At 34.5% G+C, this 23,739-nt stretch overlaps 1 protein-coding gene across 2 annotated transcripts; it reads left to right on the forward strand.

Moving 5' to 3' along the window:
- Window positions 1–9,010: 9,010 nt before the first annotated feature.
- On the forward strand, window positions 9,011–15,787 carry LOC130979276 (uncharacterized). Of its 2 annotated transcripts, none has more exons than XM_057902684.1 (8): window positions 9,011–9,304; window positions 9,409–9,502; window positions 10,297–10,422; window positions 10,528–10,686; window positions 12,674–12,792; window positions 13,407–13,598; window positions 13,945–14,035; window positions 15,443–15,787. In XM_057902684.1, exons 1-8 carry the CDS (start codon window positions 9,141–9,143, stop codon window positions 15,521–15,523), a joined length of 1,026 nt encoding a protein of 341 aa, XP_057758667.1. In that variant the 5' UTR covers window positions 9,011–9,140; the 3' UTR covers window positions 15,524–15,787. The 2 variants fall into 2 exon arrangements, with proteins under 2 accessions (XP_057758667.1, XP_057758666.1); XM_057902683.1 differs by having other exon boundaries at window positions 9,012–9,304; window positions 9,406–9,502.
- The last annotated feature ends 7,952 nt before the right edge of the window (window positions 15,788–23,739 follow it).

Genomic DNA, 23,739 nt, shown 5'->3' on the forward strand with positions numbered 1-23,739 from the left:
ATTCTGTGATGCATATCAAGGCAATGGTTATGGTGGACCTTTCTGTGACAATAAACATCAACCACCACCATACGCCTATGAACCCCCTCCTCAACATAACTTTGAACTACCATACTCACAAGCACCTTACCACCAAACACCCCCATATGACCCTAATCCTTACCCACCATACCAAGAGCCTTATGAGCCATACTTAGAACCACCACCTCAATATACACCATCTCCATATCCTTATCAAAAGGAACCACCTCCGTGTTATGAGCCATTTTTCCCAACAAATGAACCTTCCTATCCACTCCAAACCTTCATGGAGAATACACTTACCACTCTCATTGGTCTCACCTCTAAATTCCAAAATCTTATATCCCGTATGGACCAACCCTTTACCTCCAATATTCAACCCTCAAGCTTCACTGCACCACCACCCTCTGTGCAAGAGCACCCACATCCATCAATCCAAGAGTAGCATGATCCTAATTATGCTACTGACCCAGAACAAGAGAGAAGGAATCGGTTTCGCGAATTCATACTTTACAAGAAGCTAGAGGAGGCCCTAAAGGTGGCGGTAGGAGAGACCCTTGAAGGAAGTTGTCAAGAGGTAGAAGTCATCAATGAGGAGTCTGATTTTGTATTAGAGCAAGTGGAGAAAGCCAAAACTATAGAAGAAGAAGAAGTTGTTGAAGACTTAGGAGATGCGAAACCTCCATGGGAAAGCCCAGTCATAGAGCCTCCTTCCAAGGTGTTTGATGTTGATGTTGAGGAGGGTGTACAACTTCCAAGGCATATCATGGTTGAAGACTTGGAAGAGGCTAATCAAGAGATGTAGATTCAAGAAGAAGAAGCACAACCTCCCATGCCTTTAGTAAGCAATGAAGAAGAGATTGAATTGGAAGAAAGCTACCAAGAGGAATCGGTTGAAATTGAAGAAGCTTGCAAGGAGGTGGAAGAATTCAAAGAAGAGCTCAAGGACATAGAGCTGGAAATCACCTTGCCAAAGTTGTTGGAGACCTCTCTCCCAAAGCCATCACCATCCATTTCTTCATTCAAGTGGGTAAATCTTTCATCTGTAAGCTTAATTAGCCCACTTGAATATGCTTTGCTTGAGACGGATGGGCAACTTAGAGCTCTTTGTGGCGTTAAGAGTAAGAGGAAGCTGGTTAGTGGTTGGAGTTGTCATGCAAGGTTCAATATGGTTGTATGCTCCAAGTTACAATACAAAGGTTGGTATAATTCTCAATTAATTGGGTCTAGGAGGATGTTTAGGTGCCTAAATGAGAATTTTAAGGCTGAACCACCCGGATGGAATTATCATGATCCACTTGAAGACGGGTGTAGAAACAAGATTTGAGATCCGGGAATGTATGAGGATCAATTTTGGGAGCTCAAAGCTTGTGAAGAACTCCATCAAAGCTTGAGGAATTTACTTGATATTGATAGAGCTTATTGAAAGTCCAACCATTGGTGGAAGTTTCAAGACGAGTTCAAGCACAAGCCACCATGACAAGGAGCTCCCCAAATGTCCAACTTAAGGACTTTAAATAAAAGTGCTAAGTAGGAGACAACCCACCATGGTATGATCATCCTTTTTTCTTCCTAGAATTTCTTTATTTTATTTTATTTTTATCAGTATTTATGCATACATTCTGCATCATCACTTGCATTTTGCATAAAAAAACGCATTCGACGCGCAAGCGCCTAGTACGCGTCCGGGTCTTTCGTGAATGCGGATTGGGTTGGATTGACTAGTGAGTTGCGCGGGAGCTGGGCGAGAACCGTGCCTTAGGCACAATCGAGACCATAACTACAGAAGTCCAATTGGCGCGTTCTCAATTGGGCTGGAAAGCTAACATCTTGGGCTTTCCAGTAATGTATAATAGTTCATACTTTGCCCGAGATTTGATGGCCCAAACTGGCATTCAACGCCAGCCAGAGACCCTTTTCTGACGTAAATCGCTGAAACTGGCACCAGAACTGGAGTTAAACGCCCAAACTAGAACGGATTCCTTGCGTGGTAAAGAATTCACAACTATATTTTTGTTGAAAATCTCAAGTTTGGCACCACTTCAATCGTATGCAATACCACTTTTTCTTCATCTTGGCGTCAAACTTGGAAAATACCAAGTTTGGCGCCTCCAAGGCAGCAAGCAAGTAAGGCGTTGTGATGATCATGGTGCCAAACTTTTTTCCCAAATTTGGCGCCACCAGGGCAGTAATTCCATATGAAAGGTGTAGACTATATATCATTGGAAAGTTCTAGAAGTTAGCTTTCCAATGCTACTGAAGTCACATCAATTGAATCTCTATAGCTTAAGTTATGTCCGTTAGAGTGCAGGGAAGTCAGGATTGACAACATCATCCACTTTCTGCCTCTTCTTCTATAAAACTCCGTCAAATCCATCTAAATTCTATCTGAAATAAACAGACATTGCCCACGATTCAAAGTAGCATCCATAGTGGCTAAAAGATATTTAAATCTTGATTAAACTCAATAATTTGAATGCAAATTTACTAGGAAAAAGATAGTTAAGATGCTCACGCATCAGTACGCCTCGCCCACGCGTACGCGTAACCACCAGAATTTTCAGGGTCCAGTACAAAAATCAGAGAGTTGCGCATGTAGTGTGCTGAAATTGTGCCTCTGGCACAATTTTGACCCACGCGTACGTGCCACCCACGCGTACATGTCACCTAATTCTCTATTTACTCACGCATACGCGTCGCCGATGCGCACGCATCGCACGGCACTTCTGCCACTCACGCGTACGTGTGACCTGAAGCATACGCGTGACCCCTGCCCTGTTCCATCTACCTCCAATTCTTCTCTTCTTTCCATTTCTTTTCGTCTTCTCTCTTCTCTTCTTTTCTTTTCCTCATTCAACTATTATCCAACACTACCAATCACCATCTATCACCATTCCCTTTAGTTAGTTAGTTTGATTTATGTTTATTTTTCTATTTTTCATTATAAGTGTTGGATTATTAATATTATTTGCTGTTTATTGCTGCTGATTACTGATAAAATGTTATTTTAACATCATTGTTGTTAATTGTCATTGTTGGAGTCCCTTATTAAGGTTATATTTTGTCACTTGGTTTTGAGTGTTTGATGCTTAATGTTTTTGAATACCAGTACATGTGACATTGCCTTCAAACTTTCTAAATCTGTTAAATTGCATGTTTTGGCCACCATGTGACTTAAAGCATTTCATTATGATTAGGCAATAGCGCATTATCAATGCATTTTTTTATTAGGTAATGCTTGTTATGATTAACCCTTATTCACATCACCTATTTCATGCATTGAGGTAGTGAAATTGGATTGTAAGCTTACCTAATTGCATATTTTCGAGCTTTCTAAACTTTGTGGATCATGCTTGCTATGTGATTTATTTTCGCTTCTATCTTCTTTTTTCTAAGTTCTATAGCACCCATGTATTCCACTTTTATGTCACTTAGGTGTTGCAAACAAACTTCAATATGTGTCATTGTTTGATGTGTGAGTTTTATATTTCATTTGGTTCACTAAGTTTACTTGCACATCAATCAATGTCCAATCATTATCCATCTCACAATTGCTTGATTATTTGCTTGAATGCCTTCATGCTTCTTTATTGCTTGCTTGGTTGTCTTAACCTACAAGTTTGCTTTAAAGTATTTCAAGCATACTAGAATGAATGAAGTATACCCTTCTTTTGTATAATTGTGACATGGCCTTTAAATACTAGGGTGTGAGTTCTAAACCGCGAGCAATCTTAGAATTCACACACCTATTTTTCATCAATGTCACACTAATTCACTCACTCGATTCTAGTAATTTATCTCATCCCAACAATTTATGCTTCCTTGCTTTTGTATTTTCTCATCTTATTATGCTATTTTCTATCTTTCATGTGTGAGTCATCATAAGCTAAAATGGAAGTGGAAGAAAGAACACGCAGCAGCTGGTTTATCCACCAGCTGAAGGTGGCAATCCGGAAAGTCGCTGTACCCCCTTGCTCATCTTTGAATGCCCCGAGGACGGTGCAAACTTTTAAGTGTGGGGAGGTCGTCCGACCGAAATGGTCGTTTTTGGGTGAGAAATTTCTAATCCTAACACGTCTATATTTTATTTTTCTTTTATTATTAAGTCTTTTAGAATTTTTAGATGCATTTTCTAGGTTTGCATATATGTATAATAAGCTTAGTTAAAATAATGAAATTCTCCAAGAAAGACATTCTTAATAGGGTATTGACATCCCAATTGATTTGAGTAGAAATTTTTTATTAAACTTGCTTGAATTATACATTGTGAAACATATTTTTGAGCTAAAAACACACAACATTGTGAGTTTTGAGTCTAATTGTGTGGTTACATCATATAACCATTATGTTCCTTCTTGTGTGTGATTACTCTCTTTTTATGATTGTAATATTTGATTTGTTTGATTCTTTATGTCAATTATTCTATGTATACATGCATTTATATAATTAAGGCCATCATTTCATTTAACCCACTTACCCAAATAGCCTACCTTTCATCAACCATTGTTAGCCAATTTTGAGCTTATTTTAATCCCTTCTTGTTTTTAATTTTAGCACATTACAAGCCTTAAAGTGAAAAATAATAAATGTCTTTAATTTAGATCTTGATTAGCTTAGGCTAGTGAGTGTGTGTATCATTCAAGTGTGGAAAAACTTGGGACATTGGTTAAGGTAAAAGTATATTTTGTATTTTCATTGAAGATCTTGGGAATTGGGTACATAATCATGCATTAAATATTAAACCATATGCATTGATGCTCTTGTATATATTTTTAGTTTGAAAAGAAAAAAATAAAAAAAGAAAAAAATATACATATATAAAAAAATGAATAAAAAAGAAAAGAAAAGAAAAAGAAAGCAATAAAAAAGGGGATAAAAAGACCCCAAAGTAAAGTTCAATAAAAAAATAAATGCATATGAGTTGTGATAAAAAAGAGAATGTATGAGTGTGTGAAAAAGTAAAGAATGGATAGTTAGGTTTGCTCTAAATAGTATAGGTTGTCATAGGTTAGGTGGAAAGTTTAAGTTAATCAAAGATTCAAATTTTAAGCTCACTTAACCATATACAATCCTATCTTGATCCTAACCCCATTACAACACATGGATAAGTCCTCATGATATTTGTATGCATACATTGAATAATTATTGATTGTTAGATGAAAAACAAATATTAGAAAGCATGATTAGGGGAGAATTGAGTGGATCACGGGGGTTGGGTTGATAAAACAAGAAATTAAAAACAAGAATTTAAATGACAATAAAGTAAAGAAAACAATTAAAGATAACAAATACTAAAAAGAAGCATTCATGACAAAGATTGAGAATCTAGGTTTTCTGTCCTAGTCATTAATCATAACACAATAATTATCAAGAGCTAATCCTATTTCGTCATCTCCAACATCGAAAGAAGGTATAATGTTATTTCACACTGAGAGAATATCAAATAGGACTAGTTAATCCCAATCCATAGGTAATGTTAATGGAAATAAGATTAACTAATCACTCTAAATCACCAATTTAAATTGGGTATTAATGACTCAAGATTGCCTAATTTCTCTTTCTAAGCTAATAATGCACAAAATCTACTCTAAAGCCCAACAAAGCATTTTGTCAAAAACTTGGAAGGTATAAAAAGAAAGCATAGTAAAATTGCAAGGAATAATAAATTCTACCACTACCCAATGTAAGAAATTAACAATAACAGCTCAAACAAGAAAGAAAAGAACATAAAACCTCAAATTGCATTAAAGGAAATCAAAACTAACAAGAGTTTATAAAACTAAAGAGTGGCATAAAAAGGAAAATTAACAAGAAGAACTAAGAGAGTAAAGATGTAATAACAAGAAATTGCAAGAAAAACTAATTGAAAACAAGAATCAAAACTTAAATCTAGAAGGAAATTAAACTAAGAACCCTAATTTCTAGAGAGAAGAGGGAGCTTCTCTCTCTAGAACTAACCTAAAGCATGATTCCTATACTATCTAATTGCTCCCCCTTTCTCCTTCTTGAATTCTGCATCAAATAGTCTAAAAAATGAGTTGGATTTGGGCCTGGATGGCTCAGAACTCGTCCCCAGTGTATTCATTTAATGAGGTCATGTGACCATCGTCACGCGTGTGCGTGAGTGACCCGTACGCGTCGCTGGCAGATTTCCTCCTCACGCGTGCGCGTGGGTCACGCGTGCGCGTGGCTTTGAATCCTCCAAATGCTCATTTCTTCATGAATTCTCCACTTTGCATGCTTTTCTCTTCACCTCTTCCATCCAATCTTTGCTTTATAAGCCTAAAACACTCAACAAACATATCAAGGTATCGCCTGGAATTAAATTGAATTAAATTTATCAATTTTAAATCCTAAATAGTATGTTTTCGCTCTTAAGCATAAATTAGGAGAAATTTACAAAGTCATGCTATTTCATTGAATAAATGTGAGATAAATTGATAAAATCCCTTAAATTCAGACAAGATAAACCACAAAATTGGGGTTTATCGGTCCTTAGAGAATATAAAGAAATTTATTAAACTAACACACCCAAAGAATAATATAACAAAGCCCCAAGGTGCTTATGACCGCTTGGGTGAGCAAATAATTATTCTGCTTGACCAGTGTCGAATGAGTGGGGACGCCCACTGTATGATAAAGCTATCTCTCATTTGAGATGTATATAGTGGTATTAAGCTTTTCGACAATTGCCCAGTGTTCTGACTAACATGGTTTCGACCATGATGACCATATACTTGACTAACTCGGTTGTGAGACTATATTTGGGCTTAGTCTCGGGTGATGTCGGGTGAGACTAGTCAATAGACGCATGAGTTCATGTCCTATGCAAGAGCTAGGCATACATCATACTTGTTTGCTGCAATTTTTGTGACTGTGATTGGATGTGATTATGTTTCTGCTGTTTGTTCTATCTTCTTCCATTATACTGTATATATCTGTTTAAGAGTAAGAGAATCTGAACACCATTACCTCTAGTGTTAGCTAACCGAAACCCGACTGTCTATCACTTTACCGTGCTGGAAACCTTAGGTGCTCAGCCCCTACTTTCCATTGTTTTTTAGATGGGGACGGGAGTCATATTCTTTGAGATTCCTGTCACGCTGTGTTACGAGGACCTCGTATGGGTTAACATAGTCATACGGGAAGCACCTCAGGCTCGTCTGCACATACTCTACGATCGACCTTTTGCGCATCTTCTGCTTATTCTGAATTTGACCCTGACAGACCGATGAGTTTCCTCTGTCATAGCTGCACCCTGGCGGCGATCACTTTTCGTCCCCACCTCAGCCTCTGAATCAAGTGGTCCTAGAGCGTGAGATACCACCACCAACTGTGCCGGAGTTCCCTCACTAGGTCAAGTCCAAGCCTGGACTTGACATACCTCTAGATCCATAGCCTGATCAGCAGCCTCTTGATCCTCTAGTTGAGCAGTTTAGACCTCTAGGAGAGGCCTTTGTACCTGTCATGGCTAGCGGCTCATCTTCAGGTTCATCTGTGGAAGAGGATTCCTTTGAAAAGATACCATCTTGGGAGGACTAGATAAGGGCAGACATGGTTTCCAGTTCATCCGGATTTGGAGACATATAGGAGGAGGATCAATGCAGTCTTTCGTGGCACGTCGTGATGTAGCTGCTTATAGATGTTTACATTTTGAGGATCCCAACAGAGATAATGGTTTTTGGATCTCAATTTTGATTAGCATTTTTTGAGAGATAGGCTTTTGTTGTATACACGCTAGCTCGGATTCCAGAACATATATATATATATATATATATATATATATATATATGTTTGAAGTCTTATGTATCTATGATGTGACTTTCTGTGCTGCGATTAACTGGGTCTTAGAGGCATTATCTGTATATTATCTATTTTTTGTTTATATTCCGTTTTATTAACCCATGATTGCTTTACATCCTGTGTTTACTTTTTTACAACGATATAACGATTCATGGCACATGTTACGCGCGGCAAGCTTACTATTACACTATTACATGCATAATACAATGTCTAGAGTGTTAGGATTCAACTAAATAGTAATTGTTTGGCTGCTAGCGTTGATCATGAGGTGCTGAAAGTTGAGTCGTTACAACAGGAGAGCCTAGCCCGCAAGCATCCATCTAAAAACCATTTTAACATGTTTGCCTACTTTTATTGAGCTAAGAATTGGAGTCTTTGTGTCAGACGTGTTTAGTATGCTTGGCTAGCTTAAAGCTTCTCTTCATCTCCTGTGAACTTTACTCCCTCTCTAAGGTGCTAGAATGATGGTGATGATGGCTAATGGATCTGAGCTAGTTTTTCTCCTCTTCTTTCTTAGTTCGGTGTTGGCTTCCTCAAGTTCCACGAGCTGCTGTTGTTGCCGTTATTGCTTCCCTCGTTTCTTCAGTTCAATGGTGGCTTATGGTGTTAGAAAATGATGGTTAAATTTTCTCTTTCTCTAGCTTAATCTTTCTCATTCAAGGTGTTCATGATTTTGATGCAAGATAGGAAAACTACAAAAATCATATTACAAAGTTTATTTTATTGACAAAATTAACCTCATAAGATTTTAAATATATATTCATAAAAAGACTTTGAAAGTCAAATTCGAAGTGTTTTTTTTTTTTAAATTATTAGTAAAATAAGATTTTTTTTTAAATTTAATAATTTTATGTCAAGTAAATTTTAAAAAAAATTATTCTAAATGACTATTTTTTTAAATAAAAAATTCAGATATCAAGTTTTATTTTTTATATATCTTTAAATAATTATTTTTATTACAAAAAATATTATATTTTTTATTATTTTTATCATATTTTAAAATTATTCAAAATTTATTTGTCAATTATATCTTGAAGGGTGAATTTCGTCTGGATACAACAAACTAAGGAACCACTCTTTAATTACCGTGGTCTTCAACGTTGACGAGCCGAATTTCGAGTTGACCACGTAAGAAAACGGAAGAAAAGCCTCGGAGAAAAAGCAGAATTCACCACCACCGTGATGTTTGAGTCATAGTTCGACATGTGGCACATTCACGTTCATATGTCATCACGTTACGAAACACGAATGTACATAACAAGCGGTTCACAGTGGCAACGAACTCTCAAAAGCTCTCAAGACCATCATCAACCACCATGGCCACGCTTCACTGCAATTCACTCACTCTTAATAAACCGTGTTATCAACAATCCTCAAGAACAAGACCACCCTTCTTGTACCCCGTTTTCTCATCCACTCGTTTTGTACCAAATATTGGATCCTCTACCTCTAGGTCATTCAAGACCTCAACTTCTTTCAGGTAATTATAGTTTTGCATTAGAAAGTTGTAAACAGCATTTTTCCATGATTTCAATGTTTCTGTTTAGTTCAGATTAGGAATTATAAATTTGGTTTATTTAGCAGGTGGAGTGGGACTGTTTCTGCTGTTGTTTCAGAGGGGAGCGCCGTTGGGGCGAGTTTTTCTGCGACTGAGGTCTTCAAACTGACATATTTGGAGGTTGGTTTTATGGTTCTTTCCCTTCAATTGCCTTAAGTTTTATTTATTTATTTATTATTTTTTCACTTTCGTTTGAATGCTATTTTTTTAGCATAGCTTTCCCAAAAATCCTATTTGATGATGTTTGGCATACAGATTTATATTAAAAATTGCTGGAATGTTACAAAATATGAGAATCAACATTCCTATGTTAGTTAATTTTTATATGCCCGGGAATATTATAATATTTTTATGGAAACACTACTAATAATTCTAGCTGAAAAAGTTAACAATGTTAACTAAAAAATCAGTGATGTCTACTTTCATGATCCTAGTGCATACAACATAGCATTCTTATTATGTGCTCCAAGAGTATCTACAATCACTTTCACTTTGATTTATTTAGTCTTTACTCTTTTGCTGTAACTTGTATTAAACTTTATAAATTTAAACAAGTGGCTTTGAATATTTTTTTAGAGCATGAATTAGACGTGCTCTAAGTGCAGAAGTGCATTTCAACTCACATCCCATCCAATGGTAGATGGGGGGTGTGAAGGGCATGGCTCTCAAGTGGTGTTATCAAATATGATCTCTTACGATACACTTTAGGTGAGACTAAGAGAAAATATGTGAGAGAAGAATCTTGTATGGTAAGAGATCACACTTGACAACACCATGTAGGAGAAAAAATTGAGAAGATCTATTCCTGGGTGTGAGTTTGCACTCAGCATGGTATTTCGCGCATTATATCTACACTTACATACCCCCCCCCCCCCCCCCCCTTTCTTTTGACATGGGTGATGTTTGGCTCTCAGGGAAATAGTTGGCTGTGGAATGTTGGTGGGGCTAACATATTGGTTGATCCAATTTTGGTTGGTAACTTGGATTTTGGAATTCCTTGGCTATATGATGCTGCTAAGAAAGTGTTAAAGAAGTTCCAGGTATCTTTTGATGGATGATAGTTACTTAATACTTACTGCTTCCCCATTTGTTATGGTGCTTTCTTTTTCTTCCTTCTCACTGGTGTATGTAATTTTGTAGTGCAGCTCAGTGATCTTCCTGAAATCGATTGCCTACTCATTACACAAAGCCTTGATGATCATTGCCATTTGAAGACCTTGAACCCTTTCTCTCAGAAATTCCCAAATGTTAGAGTTATAGCAACTCCTAACGCCAAAACTTTGCTTGATCCTCTGTTCAACAATGTAAGTAAGTATTCCATTCAGTTAAAACTGTACCATGTATGTTTGAATTTAAACCTTTCTGTTGCTTCATCTTGGCATATCTAATCTATATAGATGGGTTGGTTGGAAATAAAACCAGGTTTGAGGCTTTTTATTGATATGATATTACTTGGTAAATTATATGATTATACTGAGGTGGTTTAAATTGGTTTGAAAGAGAACCTTTACTGTTATAGCCATTTGTTATGCTCTGAGGTACTGCAATGTAAAACATCTTTATATCAATGTTGCTTAGCATTCCGTCTTCGGAATGAGGAGGAAGCACTGGAATTTAGAACCTTACACCTTTAAATAAATATCTTTCTGTTTCTATCTTCCTTATTTTCTAAAATCTAAACAATTTCCCTCTTTTATTTCCTTCATGTTGTGAATACCTTCTTCAGCAGAGGAATGCATATCTTTTAAAAGACCTTTTGTACACTTCCATATTATAATTTTGATAGTCAAATTTTCACAAATTTTGTCAATTTTGTCCCAATTTCCGCCCCTTTTCTGTTTAGCTTTGGGACTTCACAAGTACCTGTCTATATTGGTATACTTGGAATGGTGGTCATCTCCTGTGAATTTATAAGTTCCTGAAAATGAGTAGCAACATCTATTGAAACAACAAATGAATATTATTCTGGGTACTCACATGACTAGCAAAAAAGTGCTTCTTTGACCTTTTGGCATCCTGAGACTGTTCAGGATCTTTGGCTTATAGTAGAAAAATATATTTTTTTCCCATTTTTCTCATAGTTCTTTGTAGAACAAGATTGTACTACTCAATAAGAAGCATGATTTTCAAAAATCAAAATTAAAATGAAGAGTAAATGCTATGCTATTCAGTTAAAAATAATTGAAGGGAGGATTAGGAAGTCGTAGTGGCTTTGAGGTAGAGCAGCTACAATGGGTGTAGTGAGTCCTAACATTATTTTTTCGTGGGGTTCGTATGTATATACGTGTTTCCTGAGTAAAATACTTGCATGTATAAGGAGGGAGGGAAGTTCTTTGACAGAGGACATTTCTTAAACTTGTCCAAAAATGTTTGTGTGATGATTAAAGACTGTAAAAAGCAGATGATGACAATGCATGCATCCTTTCTCTAAATAGTCAGTATGGAATGAGGATTTTCCCTTTTTATGTCTCTTTTTTATATGAAACACACCACAAAGTGTGCTGCTCTGGGATCATTCATAGGAAAAAAGGAGCATGTAACATGATAACATTATATCATAAGAATTTGGATCTTCTAAAGTGAGGAAGTTGGTAAAATGTTAAGGTGAATGGTTAATCATCATTGATTTTGTAACTTCCATGAAATGTGTTCCTCACTTTACCACTTTACTAACTTCCTCACTTTAGAGGATCTTGATCCATATCATAAAATGTGCAAACGGCGACAAGAAAGAGGGAAGTAAAGATACAAATTTTATCGTACTGATGCCTAAAGCATGAGTCTCATATTGGATGGCCGGGAAATACCAATTTCCGATTTTATGTGGCAACCCATCTAAAGTATAGGTTTTATCAGTGATTCTTCTCTACATTGTGTGTATTGGGAACATATAGCTCGGCGTCGCAGAACAACAAACCACGAAAATTGTCTTAATCTTTTTCTGCTCTCTAGCATTGTTCTTGACAGGAAAAGATAATCGCAATGCTTAAAATACTTGCTGAATTTGTCGTCCCAAACTTCTATACATGAATATACACTTGTACCCTAATCTAGTTTTAGCATTATGACACAAAGAAAATAGTGTCTTGGTGCATTCAGTTATATATTCTTTTAAACTGTTAAATACATGTAGTTTATTGTAATGTGTTCGATTATGCTTATCGTTGTATCCTTTCAATATTAAGAACGTAATTGTACCCATTAGTATATACAAAGCCTTATGTCATATGTTTAGTTGAGTGTTGACAAGTCATTGCCACTAAACTTTCCATGTAATTTAACTATTTTCAGGTTACATATGTTGAACCTGGAGAGAGCTCTGTTATTGAATCAAAGAATGGTTCCAACATCTGCATTAAGGCTACAGCAGGACCAGTTCTTGGACCTCCTTGGCAACGCCCTGAGAACGGGTAAATACTGTAAATTTTTCGAGCATTTTTTCTTCTTTTACGTTTTTATGTTGTTGCTTTTGCTTTTATGTATTTGGTTGTATATACAAGAAAAATGTGTTGTTGTCCCTACTAATAACGGAATTCGGATAGAATAACTACCTTACAATTTACAATTGCTTTTGTTCCATTGTGCCCCTTCACTGGCATTGAGAGATAACTACTCTAATTTTCTACTTCTCTACTACCAAAGAAGATAGTATAGAATAACTACCAATAGTTTTAACACTAAATTTTAATAATTTATTTTTTCATTTATACTTTTTAATTCAACCATGCTAGCTATACACAAAAAATCAGATACCAAATCAGCCATCCCTATAAAATATATATTGAAATCCAAAATATACATTGAAAATGAGTTAAACAATACATGTATTTATATATGAATACATAGTGGCTGATTGTTGGTGTGCACGTAGTAGTTTTGTATTTCATTAAAGCAAATAAAAAATGTGGATTAATAGGCCTGTTAGAGCCTATTGATCCACTAGTTACCATTAAGCTTATTTTCCCCTTTCTTTTCGTTCAAATTTTAACAGAATTTAACATTTTCTGCTCCATGTGTTATGTAGGTATATTGTTAGATCTCCACAGGGGCAATTGTCTCTTTACTATGAACCTCACTGTGTGTACAATCAAAATCTGGTTGAGAAGGAAAAGGTAGATATCGTGATCACGCCGGTGATAAAGCAGCTTTTGCCGAATTTTACCCTGGTTTCAGGACAAGAAGATGCTGTGAAACTCGCTAAGCTGCTGCAAGCCAGGTAAAATTTTCGTATTTAAAGAGATAACCACGGAGAGGTCAAGAGAACACATCACCAAAATTATAACTTTGGTTAGTAGGAATAGAACCAGAATTTAATAAATAAATAAATTGAATTGAATGTCAATTTGTACAAGTAAGTAATAATCCAAGTGATTAAGTCAATTTGTACTTTTGTAGTTACTCATTAATTAACAATATCATCCAAGAATTCCTTTAGCTGCGTAGTTTGGTTTCTTTTGGAATGATATATTTGAGTTCTGATCAATTTTTGTTCTTGGGAAAGTTCAATTGGATTTTCCTATTTCGATTTACACAACTTCGATTCTTTTCCGTTTGTTTAATAGGTTCATTGTGCCAATGAAAAATGGTGACCTAGATAGCAAAGGAGTACTAGCAAGCTTAGTTCAGTCTGAAGGAACAATAGAATCATTTAAGGTTAGATTTCTTTCAGTTTCTGTTGACAATTTGCTCAATGTATCATTTTTGTTTTGCATGTAAAAGAATTTGCTTCCTTTACGTAAGTAGCAATAACATATTGGAGACCACGGAGGAGGAAACTACTTGGAAAAGAAGTGGCCTTGTGGTTGATCATTATGGTTGGTGTTAAAATCAGGATAGGGACATGGCCCTTTTTTCAAAAAAGAAAAATTCTTTATTTACCAACTTATCTTGGAAAAGGTTTTTGGTGGCTGCCCAGGGAATATGTGAAAGAATTTGCCTCCCCATTTTTGCATGCATAGACAACGAAAATGAAGCACAAAAAATTCCCTCCCATTTCGCAGCCACCAAAAAGAAAATTGAAGGGAATTTTTTGTTCATTTTCGCAGCCATCAAAACCAAAAATGGGAGGGAATTTTTCGATTCATTTTTGCAGGCATCAGAATCGAAAATGAAAAACCGAAAATGGGAGGGAATTTTTTGATTCATTTTCCCTTCTCCATTTTCGTAGACTGAAAAACCGAAAATGGAATGTATCATTTTAGCAGCAAAAATGACACTAAATGCGCGAATTGGTAAATTTCTTATTCTTATTTAAATTCTAAAATAGAGAATTTTTTTATTTAAATAAAAAAGCTAGTGAACATGATAGACCCTATTATAGAGGCTTAAACCTCTTACAATAGTTTGGTGTTTCTTTTGGAGTTAAAATTCAATTCAAAATACCACTTTTTATTACTAAAGGTTACTACCTTTATTTTGGATGTCGCTATTACCTTTTATATATAATTGGATCAACGTATCTTAATACAATCGGTAGCAAATGATGAGTTTAATTTTGATACACTGATAGTGTAAAGTCATGCAATCACGTCTGTTCTTTTGGATGACTTTTCACTCTATTAATGTGAAAGGTGGTTATTTTTATTAATGTGACGTTACGTAATTAGATACATGTGTAAAATTACTTAACATTGAGAGTGTATCAAAATTAAATTCAGCAAATGAAATGAAACAGAAAGATTAGATTTTAAGAATTTCTTTGGTGAAAAGTGAAGATTGTACTAAATTATTAAAGGGAGTGTGCATTGCACATGATGTTTTTATTTTTTAAGTATTTTTTCTATTGTAAAACAAACAATTTTCACTTTTCATCCAATTGTCCTCTTTACCATAGTAATGATTTTCTCATGTACAATGACAATGAAAGTATTGCTGTAAGAACAACGGCATAATGACTCGGTTCATTACAAATGATTTGGGATGGTATTGGTCTTATGTATAGAATGTATCATTAAAGTTTCTCTAGAGGTAGTTGTAATTGGCTAATTACTATGGTTATGTAACACTTGATTTGGCTTTATCTTCTGTGAATGATTTGTCTTGAAATGTTTACCAATGCAGGATCTTTTATCAAGAGAGTTACCAGATGCAAAGTTTATAGAGCCTGCCATTGGCGTTCCACTAGAAATTTCAGCAAACTAAAGATACAATGTAACAACGTAACGTAATGAATTCACTATTTCACAATATAGTCTATGGAGATTTTTATTTACAATGAAACATTAATAAAAAAAATGATTAATTTTCATTCTTGGTCAGAGTATAACAATCCAGATTGGGTATATGGGAAGAGTAGATTTTTATTTAACTTTGAGATGTGTATATCTTTAATGTACAATATTCTTTTTAATAATCGGTTCAAATCAAGTATTGCGGCAATAATAAGAGAAATGTTTTATTTTTGAATCGCCAATTTTTCTTTTCTGTATTTTAATTAGGTGAATTCTACCTAATTTTTTCTAAAATAAAGGATAAGTTATTCCTTTAATTGTCCTATTCTTTTCTTGCTCACCAAGATCTAATAATGCTACTTTGTATGCTTAATTATCTAATTAACACAATAAATTTTCATCATCGCCAAAAAAGAACAATGTTCTGGTAATTTCCATGCTGAGAACTGAACATGCCTAATAAACTACTGTAATTTTGAAAAAATAAAACCTAGCTCGGGACATGATTACAATTTGACATACAAAATACCAACCTTGAAATTGAAGTGGCAAGAAACACACAAAGAATGCTTAGAAACCATGGAAGCACTAATGGAAATGAAGAAAAAGGGGAACCTAGAAGCAAAAGAAGAGAACACGATAGGGTGACGAAAAGGAAGAGCTTCTAATAAATGGGAAGAGGGAAAGTTTTTTGCCAAATGAAACGAAAAGAAAAAAAAAGAAGAAAGAGACCAAATATATATGGGAAGAGGGAAAATTTTTTGCCAAATGAAATGAAATGAAAAAAAAAGAAGAAAGAGACCAAATATATATGTGAGCAAGAAAAAAAAGATAATTTTATCATGTTTTAAATGCTGTGTACAATTACCAAGAAAACTAAAAAGATGCATGAACAGATATGAAAAGATGAAGTAACAGTCCCATCAAATCATGTCAAGTTCTCCGACATTACTCTAATCACGTCGAGCATCCCGACCTATCAGAGTAAGAAGTTTTGCATCTATACAACTTAACAAATAAGAAAAATGGCAACAACAAGACAACCTTTTATGCTAGAAGTACGACTTTCATAAATTCAGTCACACGCAGGAGAACTATTCGTACCATAGCCCAAAAGCATGGTCCAAATAAACATTCACTTCCACAAGGAATCCAAAAAGGCCAAATAGATCCATACAGATTGTACTAGTTAACCACATGGGATGATGATAAATTCATATTTTACGATTTTTTTTGTTTGAAAAGAGTGGATTTTATTAACTTACCTTGCATTTATTCATTGAAATTGCATGTTTTTGTGAATCTCTCTCTAATTGTGCTTAATTGTGAAAAACATATTTTTTATACTTAAAATTACCAATTTTAATTCACTTTTCTCCATTTAATGCCTTGATATATTTGTTTGAGTAATTCAAGGTTTTTAAGGGAAGAATGAATTGAAGAAATGAAGAAAAAACATGCAAAAATAGAGAATTTATGAAAAAAATGAGTTTTGAAAATCTGCCCAGTTGCATGTACGTACCCCATGCACGTACGCATCATCTGCCATGCGTACGCACAATTTCTTGCATGTGATTCACTTAAGTGAACACGTAGATCGCGATTTCAGCCCAATTTTGGGCCCAATCCAACTCTTTTTTTGAAGCATTTGAAGCATAGACCAAGGGAGGATCAAGCAAGGAGTGTTAGAGTAGTGTTAGTTTAGGTTTTTATCATGTTTTAGTATAGAATTTTAGATAGAGAAGCTCCAACTTCTCTCTAGAATTTAGGGTTCTATAGTTTAATTTCTTCTTAGTTTTAGGTTTTGATCATTATTTTAGTTTAGTTTTCTTTATATTTTCATGTTCTAGCATCCGAATTTGTCTAGTTTTACTTTTTAGTTCCTTTATTTTGTCAATTTTAGTTTATAAACTTTCTTGTTTAATTTTCAATTTTCTTTAATGCAATTGATGTTTTTCATATTTATTGTTCCTTATTTTAATTATTGTTATTGATTTCTTGCTTTGGTTAGTTATATTTTTTATTAATTATTACAAATTACCATTTTTTTATGCCTTTCAAATATTTGATAAAATACATCTTTTAGTTATTGAGTAGTTTTTCATACTCTTGGCTTGGGATTGAGGATTTAAGTGACCTTGAGTCATTGATGTCCAATATTGATTGGTGATTTAGGGTTGTTAATTGATTTTGTTTCTATCAATGCTAGTCTTTTATTAAGCTAATTAGTGAGTTAGCTAGGATTTGTGGATTAAGATCAATTATGCCTATTTGACTTACCCTCGATGTTAGGGTTGACTAAGTGGAATTAACTCTTCAAAATTGTCATGTTTGTGGTCAATGACTAGGATAGAAAACCTTACTCCCAACCCTTGCCAAGACCTTTTTTGCCATTTGAATTCCCTTTTCTTACTTTCTTGTCTTTTAAATTCTTGTCAATTGACATCAAAATTCCCTTTTCTCATAGCCAATGATACGCACAACTCACTACGATTTTGTGGAAGAATAACCCAGGATTTAAAACTCCCGATTTTTATTGATTTGAATTGTGACAATCATTTAAACTTTGATTAGGGTCATTTGTTAGTTTGGAACTATACTATTGATGAAGCAATTCTTTTTGAGAAATTCTAAACCGACATTTGGCCCTTATCAAGTTTTTGGTACCATTGTCATGGAATTGAAATGTGTGCTTGTTATTGGCTACTGTGAATACGTAAATAGTTTGCTTTTTGGTCAATTCTTAATTTTTGTTAGTAGTTAGAAGTGTGTTTTTATTTGTTTCTTGATATCTTTTATTTTTATTTTCTCTATTTTCTATAAATTCTCACCCTTTTAACTTGGAGTCTGGTTGTAACTATTGTTGGAAGAAATGGTAACCTCAATGATGGTTCGCATTATAGGATGAAAAACAATTAAGGGAGGACCCACATGCACATGGACACCTTCATAGTAACAACCTCCTCCGTAATACTATAAGCATAATCCTCCCCATAGTACATACTAATCTAATGGATATAGTGGGCCTTACTACGGTAATGAACCTCTACCATCATATGCATATGAACCTTATCCTCAACATTGCCCTTAATCACAATACTCTCAAGTCCTATTATACCACCAAACTCCTCTATATGATCCTAACTCATATCCACCATACCACCAATCTTATGTGCCTTATGAGCCATACTTAGAACCACCACCAATACTCTCATGAACCTCTTGAACAATTACATTCATACACACTACCTTAACACTCTTACCAATATGAACTACCTTCCATATATGAAGGCCTTCTCCCCATTGATGAACCCTCTTTTTCTCCATAACCCTCAACGGAGGAAGCACTCCAAGTGTTCCTCCAAGAGCAAGAAGAAACCCAAAAGAGACAAGAAAATATCATGGCTACCTTAGCCAAAGCTCTATCTCGCTTAGCCTCATTACGCTCTTGCAATAATCCAAGAACTTCCACGAGTGAATCCGAAGAACCAACTTCAATTGAAGCATGTATAGTGGAAGAGAGCTTGGAATCTCAAGAGAAAGAAGAGGAGTTGAAGCATAAGTTGTAATAAGTGGAGGAAGTTGAGATCAATGAATCGGAAGAAGTGGTTGAAGAATTAAGAGAAGTTGAGCATTGAACAAGCTCTATTATTAAAGATGATTCTGCACCAATGATTCGTGAATATCATTAGTGTCTTTTCTATGTAATTTATAGGGTATTTTGTGGATTTGTTAGAGGGTTTTAGTGAATTATATCCTAATAGATACTACTTTGAGTTTTTGTGGCTGTTTGTTGATTTCAGGTAACATTCAGATGAAGATTTGGTGAAAATTCATAAAGAAGCAAAGGAGGCTCATGCGTATAGATCATGCATTCGTACGTATCACTGGCACACCAAGGAACTTCATGTGTACGCATCTATTGCATGTACGCACGACTGCGCAAGCTCAACAAGACGAATTCTTCTCTAAACAAGTAGCATTAAATACCACGACTCATCGTTTAGCATCGAGGACCTTGTAAAGCGTGCAAGATTTCTGGCCTGGTGGCACTAAACACCACCTCAACTGTGTTTAGCATCGGGGCCATTGATTTGCGTGCAAACTATTCTGGAAGGGTGGTGCTAAATGCCAGATCATCGGCATTTAGCACAGAGAGTGTAAATCAGAGTGGGGATCACACGCGTACAACACATCACGGAAGGCCTTCTATTTTATTTTCAAATCAAATAAATCAATATAAAATATTTGTTAGGTTTTAATTTAAGTTTTAAATCAATTTCAATTAAGACTATAAATAGGAAAGAGATTCACCCTTGCAGGAGCTTCTCTTTTTCGATTCCTTATTCCGTAATTTACAGTTTTTTTACTCTTATGTTTTTTTCTGCACCATGAGCTAAACCTCAACTATTAAGGTTAGGAGTTATGTTTACTTTGATGAGTTAATAATTATTTGTCTTTATACTCTTGATTAATGCATTGATTTATATTTAAGAATTGGTTTTGTTCTTTACCTTACGGATTAGTGTGTATTGAGAAATAATTCTGATCTAAATTAAATTCTTTTGAATCCTGGAAAAGTTACATCACTAAAATTAAAGCTTGAAAACCTTTCTCACAACTCCTTAATTATCTGGATTTGATGTGATACGTGATATATAATCGCATCATTTTTGGGTTCTTAGGGTTTGTGTGGCTTATAAATCAGAATTTTAACTCAACCCTCTAATAAAATTGATTGATCAAGGGATTAACGGTTGGTTGGGTTTGAAGAGATTGAATTGCCTAGGAACAGGAATTCAATTACCTAGGGTTTTCCATAAACTCAATCTTTACATAATCAAGGTAGTTGACTTTGAATGTTAATCTAGAAATTTAAACATCTTCAAGCCTTAACTCTATTCTCATACTATTTTCAAACCATTCACTGTTTGCATTTCTTAACTCACAGTATTTTATGCTAATTGATACTCAAAACTCTCATTTCAACTTGTCTAACTAGGATAATTTATCAACCATTGCTTGCTTAGTCCATTAATCGTCATAGGATCGACACTCACTCATCTGAGTTTATTATTTGGTATGACCCAATGCACTTGTCAGTAAGTTGTGGTTTGAAAATTCTACACCAAGTTTTTAGCACTATTCCCAGGAAACTGTTACTAACAACTACCAGTTGATTAATTGTCTAAATTAGACCTTTTCTTTGTTTTATTTTTATTTTTTTCCTTAATTTTTGCCACTTTAGTTCCTATTTATTTTAGTCCTTTTCTTTCATCTGTGAGATTGAGAATCCCAATTTTTCTTACTTTTAGTTGTTTATATAGAGAAACAAGGATAAAGAACCTCTTATGTATGACGTTGAGATTGAGAGAATTCTTTACAGACAAAGAAAACAAGCTAGAGCTTAAGAAGTTCAAGAAATCTTTGGGGACGAGTCTAAAGAGGAACTAATGTGCTATTTGAGATTGTTGAACCTTTCTCATTGCAGTGTAAAATTGATGTTGAGGAGGATCGTGCACAATTTCCAAAACATAAATTGAGCAATGAGGAATGTGTGGAAGAAGTTGGTGAATAAGGAATCGAACTTGAAGAAGCTTGTTAAGAGGAGGAGATTATACAAGAAGAGCAAAAAAGAGTGGAAATCACATTGCCAAAACTGTTGGAAGCTTCTCACCTAAATCATCAGCATCCAACACACAATTTGAGTGGGTAAACATCCTATCCTTTCGCTTTATTAGCCCGCTCGAATATGGTTTGTTTGAAATGGATGATCAACTTAGAGTTTTTCATGGGTTGAAGAGTAAGAAAGAGATGGGTAGTGGTTGGCAACATGAAGCAAGGCTCACTAAGGTTGAAACCTCAAGGTTGGAGTTCCAAGATCGGCACAATGCTCAATTAAATGGATCTAGGAGGAGGTTTGGCATTTAAGGGAGAATTCCAAAGTTTTGTCACCTGGATGGAACCACAGTAATCAACTAAAAGACGGGTACAAAAATAAGGTTTGGGATCCGGAATACAAAGTGAGGGTCAACAATTTTGGGAGCTCTTAGTTTGTTGGCAATTTCATCAAAGCTTGTTGCCTATTGACTATAATTTTAGAGCATACTTGAAATCCAAGCATTGGTGGAAGTACAAGGATGAGTTCAAGCATATGCTGTCATAACAAAGAGCTCACCAAAATGTCCAACTTAAGGACAATAACTAAAAGTATTAGGTGGGTGACACCCCACCATGTGTAACACCCTATATTTTTGAAACTTTAATTATTATCAATTTATTTTAAGTTATGATTTATTTATGAAATTGAACTCATTATTTTTAGATATTATTTTATTAAAAGTAATTAAATTAATTTTATAACTATTTGATTTCAAGTAAATTCAAATTCTTATATATATTTTTGTTATGATGAAATATTTTACATATTTGAAACTATAATTTTAGTAATTTATAAGTAATGAATATATATATATATATATATATATATATATTAATTTGAGTAAATAACATTTTTAATTTAAGAATAAAAATTTAGTTAATGATATTATTATCGAGCTCAATATCCGTCGATATGAGTAAATATCGGTACTTTTCGGTGAACTTAACTTTATTAATGCTTCATCGTATATTTTTTATCATTATGTTACTAATGTTATTTATATTAATAACTCATACATATTTATCCCTATAATATATATATATATATATATATATATATATATATATATATATATTAATTATTACTTGTGAATGTGACACGTGCCCTCCCTTGCTACCACACCACCATCATTAATTAACTAATCCTATCTTCACTCATGAACCACCGAAACCATAAGGAAAACAAGAGAGAAAGACCGTGAGAGAGATGAATACCTCCATGGAACTGTGACCTTCAAGCTTCGATTACTTGCGATCCGTAACTCCAATAAAAAATCTAATCTGATCAAAGCGTTCATATTTTCCTCCTCTTCACATTGACGTCACTTTTTTTAAGAGAAATTGATGGTGGAGCTGCCTTCCCTTCATGCAAAGTTCGGCCGAGGGAGCCCCGGAGGTGGACTAGCCGATATTGTTGTTTTCTTATTCAATTTCTCATTCAGAAATCTTTTTTGAAGCTTCGGTTGTTGTAATTTCTGTACGGAGGTAGGGTTTGGTAATTTTATAATAATTAAATGTGAATTTGATTAGTGAATGTTGGTTTGATTGATTATTGTTTGAGTTCGACTATGTTTATGTTGAATTTTTGTTGAATTATTGTTGTTTGCTTGAGATTTTGGTTCAGCTATGTATGAATAGCTAGTTGGGGTGTTTTGATTATTTTGGGGCTGTTGTGATGTGGTATTTCGAGATAAATTTGATGAGGTTTGATGGCTGGGAGATTAAATTAAAAAGCTGTGAAAAATCAATTACCGAAACCGTTGAAAAACTAGTTAAAAAACAAGTAATTTTGATGAACTTTTGATGAGTTTGATTTGCTTCTTTGAAAAACACAAAACCCTCATATTTTGACTATTTTGTGGCTAAAATAAAATTAAGAAAGAGTTTTGAGGCTCGAAGTTAAATAAAAGAAAGTTTGTGAGTTAAAATAGAATTTTTAGAAGTTTAGTGACTAAAGTATAATTTTTTAAAAGTTTGGGGTCAAAATGAATTTTCAATAGCTTTATATTAAAGAAATGATTATGTTTTTTATTTTTATCGAGAAGAGTATTATGTTTGAATTTGATTTATCAAGAAAAGAGTTTGAGAAACGGTTTGGTTAACCCGAGAAGGGTGGCAAAGTCCGGATTTTAGGGGAGGTGCTGTCGAAATTTTTAGAAGAATTCTGAGGAGTTTTACTTTAGTTAATTTGGATCGAAAGAATTGTTTTATTTGATATTGATTTATTTAAGAAAAGAATGAATTATGTTTAAGTTTAAATGATTTGGTTTTGAAATGATATTGGTTGTCTCTCCCCTAAAGTCTAAAGGCCTTGTCGAGGGGTTTAACTAATAAATAGTTTTCCTTTGTCTTTTTAAAAAGAGTTTAAATTCGAAAACAGTTTTGAAGTTAGCTCGAGGAATATGAGAATGAATGAGACATGATTATGGAAATGATGATTTGTAAATGAATGAGATATGTGACCCAGGGTAAGATGTAGTGGTGTTGTCCACTTGTTTTGGGAAAGAGATGAGGAAGAAAAATGAG

The sequence above is a fragment of the Arachis stenosperma genome, chromosome 5, assembly GCF_014773155.1.
Source record: "Arachis stenosperma cultivar V10309 chromosome 5, arast.V10309.gnm1.PFL2, whole genome shotgun sequence".
In the NCBI taxonomy this organism is placed as follows: domain Eukaryota; kingdom Viridiplantae; phylum Streptophyta; class Magnoliopsida; order Fabales; family Fabaceae; genus Arachis; species Arachis stenosperma.